The sequence below is a fragment of the Pogona vitticeps genome, chromosome 1 (genome assembly GCF_051106095.1).
Source record: "Pogona vitticeps strain Pit_001003342236 chromosome 1, PviZW2.1, whole genome shotgun sequence".
In the NCBI taxonomy this organism is placed as follows: domain Eukaryota; kingdom Metazoa; phylum Chordata; class Lepidosauria; order Squamata; family Agamidae; genus Pogona; species Pogona vitticeps.
Window position 1 is genome coordinate 41,077,777 of NC_135783.1, and position 9,690 is coordinate 41,087,466.

Below are 9,690 nucleotides of genomic sequence, written 5' to 3' on the forward strand. Positions count from 1 at the left end.
CCGGAAAACTGCTAAAACTTCAGCTTTTATAGAGGTGGTCATACTTACTAATGATCAGTTTACTCAAGGGCATTTGGTTAGCAGCACCTTGCTGCTATTTAGCCTCTTAATACCTATGAAAGCTGTAAAGTACTTAGTTTTTTCACACATGGTTTCCTCATTTTGGCTTTATTTTTGTAAAATAAATCATGAAATGGTATAATATGTCATGTGTTGTTGTTCATCTGAGGTTGTATTTTCCTAATTTTCAGAACTGCTAAGAACCAGATGATTTTTATTATGTCCTGATACATAAAACCATAGAATTCAGAGGGTGTGCTTTTCTTTTTCATATATACCACCCATGAAAAGCATGCATACTTTCCCTTAACGGAATCTGGCCTTGACAGTTTGGGCCTAAATTTTAAAAATGAGGATGAAGAGCATGACAACAAAACTCTGCAAAAGTCTTTTTTAGCAAAGGCACAAGGGGAGGGTGTTTATTTGCTTATGAGAAGATTTGTTATCTGCCCCTTTGCCTTTACAAACCCCTATGTTTTTACACAAACTGAAACATTAAAATCTAATGTGAACAATAAAACCAAATATAAACTGAATTAAAATATAACCACACGATAGCAGAACTTCATGAACTAAGACCCAATAAAAGCAACAAAGAACATTTTTAAAAGAATGCTTCTAAAACTAAAGAGATGGAACTGGTCCTTCCATGTAGTTGGAATTCCATAGTTAAGGTGCTACTGCAGATAAGTTCCTGCCCTTTGTTTTTGATTGATGTCATCTCTCTTGGTAGTGGGACACACAGAAAAAATTCAGAAAAAGATCACAGGCATTAAAGGAAAAGCAATTAACCTGTTTAGCCTCCTACAATGATATTCTTCAGAGATAACATACATGAGCAATCAGACATGCAAACTAAATCTATTCCCTTCCAGTGACCAATTACAAAAACAAGCTAAATGTGGGAAGAACATTTTTGTTTGATGGCTGCTGAACAACAATGATTTCTGACTCTCAAGGCATTAACAATTGGTTTTTGCCATATCCATTAATTTCTTCCTATTTGGCCCATTATTGCTGGCTACACCATGGAATCAATTTATTTTCTCTGTTGTTTCCTGGGGTAGTAATGGCCGTTACTTTTATTTAAATTTTTAAAAAATCCTTCTGATACATTAATATGGTGGAAAGGGATTCCCAATTAGGAACATTTGATCTGCTGTGCAATAGAGGGATCCAAGCCTTCTCTCCTCCTTTGCAAGAGCAAAGGGTTTTTTAAGAAAGGAAATGCTGCCCTCCTTTCTTTACAAGTCAGAGCTGGGTTTAAAAAAGGGATGGGGAAAGCTGTCCCCTTCAGGCTGCTTGCAAAACCAACAATGCTCAGAGAGAGAGAGAGAGAGAGAGAGAGAAACCTGCTGATTTGTTGATATGCCTGTCAAAAAGATAATTTTTTAAAAAGGATACAAGTGCAGTAACTATCAAGTTGTGACAGCACCCAGCCCCCCGAGCTGTTTGTAAGAGCAGAGGTTAAAAAAAGGGGGGAGGACTGGAGAAGGAAATACATTGATAGGAGCAGGTACACAAGCTATACCCATAGGTACAATTTAAAGCAACTCTCTTAGTGAGGGGGGAATAAACCAGAAATCCATTTCCTTGCTGGGAGGGAAAATGAATAAATGTCATCCCTGTGCCATGTTCTTGGGAAATTATGAAATGATATTAAAAATGATACATTGGTATAACTAAGGTTCTTTTGCCAGGTGTGAATTGCAGCCTAACATTGAGGTAACTAGAACTGGATTTTTATGTATAACAACTGTGAACTCCACTGTTTTATTTGAGACAAATTCATAGATTCAAAAATTCTCTAGTGCTGCACTTGTGTCTAGGTTTCAGGTGGTGGATCTCAGAATTTGATTGATTGAGCTTATAGATCACCCAACTTAGTGAGAATGTTACTTGGGACAGTTTACATACTTAGGCAAATATATAATAAAATATTTTTTAAAAATCAAAATGCGTAACACCGCAAACTAAAACAGATCTAAGATTGACACCTGATAACTTAAATCAAACCAAGATACACAAACCATCACATATTAAAAATATACAAAAGTATAATAAAAATAGTCAATAGTATTATACACTGTGTGGAGAGTTACACACTGTGTGGAGGCCTGTGTGTAGTAGAAACATAAAGCGTCTAATATTTTCCCCTCAAAACAACATTCGGGTTTACCTTGTCTGCAATTTTACAGCAACAATCCATCCATAAGAAATCTTGAATTAAATCATCATCTGTGAAATAAGGCAGCTATGACACACCAGTCACAATTCTGTGTACATCTCAGGAACAATTAGTTTAAAACATTCTTGTAGGAAATCTAATAATATTTTAAATAGCCAGTTTATAAGCTGGAAAGCAGTCTAGCTGTCTACAGAGAGAAAGCTATTTTTAAGAACATCTAAAAAAGGAAAAACTGCTGTGAAGACAAAATAGAAGTGTCTATATCTGGGCAAGTGTTTCTCATTCCCCTATTCCTTCTCTTTCAGGCAACTGAAGCAGAAATGTTTTCCATTACATAAGGAATAACCAACAGAATATTGTACTATAGAGGCAATTCTAATCAAATTACCAGGTTCATCAAAAATATTATTCTACATGCTGTAAACTTAATATTTATGGTATATAAGTATACCCTAAGAATCAACAAGGTTCTGGCAAGAACCTTAGATATGACTGTATTAGACAGAGTTTCAAGGTCTATGTGTTGTGGAGGCAAATTACAAAAAAATGATTTTAGACCTTGACAAGTGGTGTATGTGAAATACAACAAATACAGTGGTGCCCTGATTTACGAACGCCCTGACCTATGAATGTTTTGAGTTACGAACAGCTCCGGACGCTAAATATTGCTTTGAGATATGGATGGAGCTTTGACTTACGAACGAAAAAAACCTTTCCTGCCCTTTTTTGACCTAAGTTCATCTTAGGTCAAAAGAAGAAAAAAGAAAAAAATATTGTTCTCCCAGTGGTAGAGTACGGATTAACTTGCTTTGCATTAGTTTCTATGGGAACTAATGCTTTGACTTATGAACCGTGCCTTGACATAAAGACAAAAAACAGCCGGAACAGATTAATCGGTTTTCAGTGCATTCCCATGGGAAATGGTGCTTTGACTTATGAACGTTTTGACTTACGGCCACTGTTCCAATAAGGATTAAGTTCGTAAGTCAAGGCGCCATTGTACATTGCAAACATATATTTCAAAATGATTATTAAAGCACCTACCAAATAGTTTGAAGAAAGCTGTCATTTCTTGGCGCTGAATAAGTAGAGAGGAACCTTTTGGCCGTTTTGGTTTATTATTGTCAATAATGTTTTTTCCATTGTCCTCTTGGTCATCTTTAAATTTAGGACGTTTAAGGCCAAGAGGTTTTTTTTGGTGGTAAGAACACGAGGCATTTGACTTTATGTGAACAGTGACACTGTGAGGTGTCTGACAGCAGCTCTGATTAGGTTTCATTTTTTCTAAATGAAGTCACCTGTTAGAGTAAAAAATATTGTTAGCTAAATTGATAGAACATTAAGCTACCTCCTATGGTCTAAATCCAATTGGAAAAAACTGCATGTGTGAGAGCAATCACACAGCATTTTCCCACTCCAGCAGGATGCTGTTTGTGCAAGTGATTTCATGACTGTCATGTACCTATATAGGCATATGGCTCTTCAAGGTACACATTTTTCCCTACTAACATTCCTATTACATTTTGCAGTAGATACGATGTAACGGTATTGCAGCTTTTAACCTAACTTTTCCAAGTACTCACTGTTCTAGAAAACTTTATATGTAGAAACATCCACTTAGGTTTCTGGAGTAGATTATACCAACACACAATGATATCTATATACTTAGACACATTTGGGATCAGCGTGCCACTGTACACCAGAACTGGGCAATATGCATGCAGTCTGTGGACTGCAAGTGACCTCTAAAAAGATATTTTGAGGTACTGCACATTGTCATGCTGCCGCCACTACAGTACTAAAACTACTGTACACTGCAAAAATCACATTACTGTTGTGGCACCACAGCACAAATCCTTTCTTGTTCTTCTTTCTGTTCAAAAACAGGCACAGCAACTGCCCTGCAGGCCCCCTCTTGCCCCACTGAGCTATTCTTTAAAGTGCCACTTCATCTCCCCATCTGTGCTGAAATCTCCTTCTGAATACTCATTAATAAAATTACTTCTTGTTTGCATCCTCCCATTGTCTATCCATCAGGGAAGCCCTGTGAGAAGCTTTCCACTGCATGCTCATAGGTCTCTGTAGGGTATGAGAGTCATCCATAAATCTCCTACACTACAGAATGACTGTAGATGCTGCCAAATTTGTCAACTTGGTGGCATCTGCAACTTCAACAATGGCAGGGGAAGAGTGCAGCCCCTATAGCGAGTGTTGACTAGTTTCAGGCTGGTATTTTACAGAACACAGACTCTTTTGGATTACAGCTCCCAGAATCTTCCAGCCACCATGATCAGTGCTGGCAAATTCTGGGAGCTCTAGTCCAAAAAAGTACTATTTACAAGCACTAGTAAATTGTTTGCTGGTAGTAACCAGTTCTATGCTTTTTGTATTTTTCTAGAGATTACTGTACACAGCTAGCACTGTATAATAATGATGAAAACATGACAACCAAGACAAATCTGTATTTTTAGGAGGCACAGTGCACAAAATACAGATACATAGTGGTAGTATACCTATTTGATTGATTAGTGCACACTGAAGGACTATAATAATTTTATCTAGGTGGTATTTTATGGAAGTAATACTGTAATGCAAAGACTGTTGCTGGCACCATGAGAGGGAGAGGAGACAAACCAGCCTGTTAACTCAGCACATTTGTGCTTCTTCTCCTGTGGTTCTTACCACAGGAGAGGAATTTCTTTATTTTTATTTTCCTTGTCTTTGGAATAGCCTCCCTCCTGAGATTCACATGGCCCCTTCCCTGGGCATCTTCAAATGCCAACTGAAAACTTGGCTGTTCAAGCAAGACTTTCCTCCATCCATTGTCTGATTCGTTTTTTTTTTGTGCTTTCTCCCATCTGGATCATTGTGGTTTTTTAGTAATATGTTGTTATTATTTTAAATTGTATTTAGATTTGATATGTAGTTACCCGCCCAGAGTAGTCGGTACGACTAGATGGGTGGGCTATAAACAAACAAACAAATAAACAAACAAAACAAACAAACAAACAATAAATAAATAAATAAATATTATTGTCTCTCTTTGCTGAAACAGCCCTTCAGTTTTTGTATTTTCTATAAGCTTCCTTATAGCAGTTAACTCACTTTATTGGGTTGAGTGAGAAGGCTACTAGGTAGAAAGGTGAAAATCAAGGCAGTAGACTAAGGTGAAAAGAAAAGTTTATTTATTTAAACTGTTATCTTTGCTGCCTTTCAAGATCATAGGTGTTGCAATACGAATATGGAAACAATAAGATTAATAAAAAAGAAAAGAAAATGGAATTAAATGTAAAGAATTGTAACTAAAGGCAAAATTAGTGACATAAGATTTAAAATACCCATCAGCAGCAAATTTCAAAATCTTCAAACAAAATCCAGGAAGTGTGGATTGGTTTTAAATCTTAAAAGTATCTTCAGCGGCACTTAACTCCTTGCTCACTTCTGTGGTGCTGATTTCAGTTTGCTTATGGGAGGGGGGGAGTTCCATTTGCTTCAGTGGTGGCTTTTCCTCCCCCTTCCCAAATAAACTTTTGTCCAGATCAAGGTCAGATGGGAAAGTGTAAAATAAAACCTACAACAAATATAGTCTTCTTTTCTCTCTCTATCCCTCAATGTCAGTTTCAATCTGAATCAATTCCTTTATGATTATTACTGAGTAAGAAAGAAAAGACAGAACAGCATGCTATGCAGTAAAAGAAAAATCTGGCTCTTATAGTCACTCCTAGAGTTTGGAAGTAACTTGTTAACAATAAGTGTTACTTTTGGAGATGAAGATGGCCCAACTACATTATTCTGAAAATGCTGTAACTGCAGTGGTGCCTCGCTTGACGAGGATAATTTGTTCTGTTAAAATTCGCTGTTAAGCGAAATCCACATCAAGCGAAACGAAAAAGCCCATTGAAATGCATTGAACCCCGGTTCAATGCATTCCAATGGGTGAAATACTTGAGCGTCCAGCGAAGATCCTCCATAGGGTGGCCATTTTCGGTGCCTGTAAAACAAGGAATCTGTCCTAAAACACAGCGAGGAGCTATTTTAAACAGCGGGCGGCCATTTTGAAGACCCGCCGATCAGCTGTAAAGATGGTCGTTAAGCAAAAATTCGGTTCCCGAAGCAGGGAACCGATCGCCGTTACGTGATTTTTGCCTATTAAAACATCATTTTGCAATCGCAAAAGCGGTCGCGAAAACCATCGTCAAGCGATTTCCTCGTCTAACGAGGTAATCGTCAAGTGGGGCACCACTGTACTAATATTGTTGGAGGTTTTGTTGTAACAAGTTATCCATTATTTTTAAATCTTGGATGTTGTTAAAAGCAAAACAAAACAATTAGGCTAGAATCCGATGGAATGGCACAATGTAAAACAGCAATTATATATGGCAGCCTCTACAACTGCTAGATGCATGTTGTCACCTTCTAATAATTCCCCTCTTCCCCCCCCCCCCTTTGGCCCTGGGTTGTCAGTAATGACCTGGTTGCCTGAGTTTTATAGATTCTGTGTATTTATCTGGATTCCTCTGGTGCCTGTTTCCACAATCAGTTGGCTGACATGGGGACTTCACAAGGACTACCCCATGACATCATAAAAACTACAGGTTTTGTCCTCCACTATCTCACGAAATAGAATGCTGATGAACTGGCAATACCAATTAGCATTCTTTTTATCTTATGTTTTTTCCATGTTCCTTACATTTTTGGAATACATGCAAATGAGATATATATTGGAATGTCTATGTTTAGGTGAGCGTTTCAGCCATCCACACATTCACCTCAAAAAGGAAACAAGAAATAACTGGAACCTGTCTTTTTTTGACCATTTGTACACATAGTAAAACAGAACAAAATGGAGACGGGGGGAGAAATGCTTGTGTTAAAGAGAATAACTGCTTCTAGAGGCTTCCCCAGGTCACCAATTCTTGTTGTTTTGTTGTTGGGTTTTTTGTGAATTTTCTTTCCACAACAATATGGTCTAGTGAGTGCCTGGGGTTATACAAATACATGAGGCAATTGTGGCCTATGTGATTGCTGCAATGTGATAGGATTGACCATTCCTTACTTGTGCAAAAACCATCTCTGTGTACCTCAAACCTTATACTAATTGCCAGAGCTAAGGGATAACTGGGTGGTGGTGGTGGTGGAAATCCCATTTCTTTTCAGTTATTTTTTATGTATTTCCTCATTTTTAAAAAATCCTCCAGTCCTAGTGCCTTTTCTGCTGTCCTATATTCGAAAGTGAAAGTGCTTCATTGTAAAAAAAAAACAAAAAAAACACCCGTCTCTGTAATTAAAAAGTCTAGAAAGCATATTCAAGGAAACGGATCCTAGTACAACTGGCAACAGTACAAGGAGAGACTTGCACTGATAACTTCCCCAGCAGTGAAGTCTCTAACTGCCCTCACAATTTCTATTAGGCATGTTCAGAGGCCTGTTTGGGTGGAAGCAGAAGGAAATTGTGGTATGTGTATCTTCCTCACCATTTGCTGCTCTGTGACGTACTTACTAATACTTCTTATTATTTTACATGTAGCTCCTTTCACTTTACATCCTCCAAGAGAAAAAATATATATGGGGAAGGCAGCATAGGGAAGGGAAAGCATCTGCCATGGGCAGGTGGTCTCTAGAAGTCTTGCGAACTTACAAAATATACCTAGAAAACAGTTTGACTCTGGCTACATTTTGTCTGCTGGATGTGGTGAAGGTAGTGAATGGTGCCACCGCTTTTTTTTTAAAAAAAGACACCCTTCCCTATGTGGTACCCTGCATCCTTCAGTGCTTAGGCAGGCCTCTGTGGCTCTTGTATCCTTCTGTTTGAGACAAGTTTTTGTTCAAAGAGACATGATTTATTTTTACTTAAATGGCCTATTTTCCCCCTATTTTTTAATGGGTGGAAGCGGCACACATGCACACAGAGGTCTATGTATAGAAGTAGCAGGAGTGCAGAATGTTCTATACCAGAAAACATCATCATCATTGTCATCATAGAACAGCAGAGCTGGAAGAGACGCTATATGGTCTTTACAGGAGATGCTGTACCTGCTGTTTTCATGAGAAGAACCTACCACTGCCCCCTCAGCAGAGTGCTCCAAAAAGCCCATAGCAGTGTAGAAAGACAGACAGAATGGGACAAGGCCTTCATTTACTCTCTGAACATAAGCATTAAAATAACAAACAGCATTCCCCACAAAAATGACTAGGCACATCACAGCCCAAGGCTTGGTCAGTTTAGGCCTGAGCCCTCTCTAACCCACCATGAACGTCTGTGATTAAAAAACATTAATAAGGGGTTAGTTATACCTAGCAGAAAGCGGCGACCTCAAAAGCCAGGAAGGTCATCAGTGAAACAATTACCTCAGGCTCATGAGACTGACATGGGGACAGGAGCGCAGGTTGAATCGTAATCTCCCTGCACCAAAGAGGGGAGAAAAAAATCTCTTCAGACAGACATGTTCCTTTGCTGCAGAACCTAACACAACATCACCCACGTTGTGGTGCTCCCCTGGTTTCTTTCACATCCAATCAGAAAACAGTCAGGACAAGTCGCAGCCAATGAAAACGCAAGGCCTCACCTCTCCCTCTCTCTTAACCAAAGGATACCTAGGTAGTAGGTCAAAGGGAAACTTATGATCAGCCAATTGGGAAAAAGAGAACCCTCTTTCTAAGATGGAGGTGTGAGGGAGAGATCAGCTTTGGCCTAAAAATAGCATCAGGTGTGCTAATAAAGGGAAGTGTGAGGACTGCACCTGTTGTATTGCAGAGTTGTCTAGGGACCATACAGATTTATCCTACCTCAAGGGCCGCATCTCCCTCTATGAGCCTGTCTGGGAATTAAGATCACCAAGGGAGGCCTTTCTCTCGGTCCCACCACCTTTGCGGTTGCATTTGGGAGAGAGCCTTCTCTGTTCCTGCTCCCAGACTTTGGAACTCCCTCACACAGGATGCCAGGCTGGCCCCATCATTGCTGTTCTCCCTCAAGCAGGCAGAGACCTTTCTCTTCAGGCAACCTTTTCCTTAGCGACTGGGAGCCTGAGGGTTTTTTTTTTTTTTTTGGAATGGATATTTCTGCACTGTTGTTTTTAAATGTGTTTCTAGTATTAATTTCACAGATCATTTTTAATATAATATTTGTTTAATTTTTTAATTTTTTAAAAAAATATTTGTATACTCACTGTTTTTCACATTTAAATATAGTCTTTTAATTGTTGAAAGCTGTTTTGGATCCTTTTATGTAAAAAGGCAGGGTAAAAATATTTTAAATAAATAAATGATGAATTCTCCTGACTTACCTTCTTTAATACAGTCAGGGAACCTTATTCAGCAACTCAAAAGCACTTTTTCCCACTTACAGCCTGATTTCCATGGCCACCACAATGATAGAAGTTAATTTAAGAGGTAATCCTGGCCTAATTAAAGTATTCCTGAAGCAAAATAAGTATTGTTTGGAC

General features: G+C 38.6%; 1 protein-coding gene across 3 annotated transcripts in view; it reads right to left on the bottom strand.

Annotated features, from left to right (window-relative positions):
- The window catches only part of SPDYA (speedy/RINGO cell cycle regulator family member A), a 15,921-nt gene extending 7,195 nt beyond the window's left edge, over positions 1-8,726 (bottom strand). For 2 of the 3 annotated variants that reach the window (XM_020793091.3, XM_078383021.1), the window contains exons 1-3: positions 8,597-8,726; positions 3,293-3,546; positions 2,240-2,298 (exon numbers count right to left, since the gene is read on the bottom strand). In XM_020793091.3, the coding sequence (XP_020648750.2) occupies positions 2,240-2,298; positions 3,293-3,527 (294 nt within the window). In that variant the 5' untranslated portion in view covers positions 3,528-3,546; positions 8,597-8,726. Of the gene's footprint in view, positions 1-2,239; positions 2,299-3,292; positions 6,680-8,596 lie in introns of those variants that run through there. The other variant, XM_078383020.1, reaches the window with a different exon arrangement.
- Between the last annotated feature and the right edge of the window lie 964 nt (positions 8,727-9,690).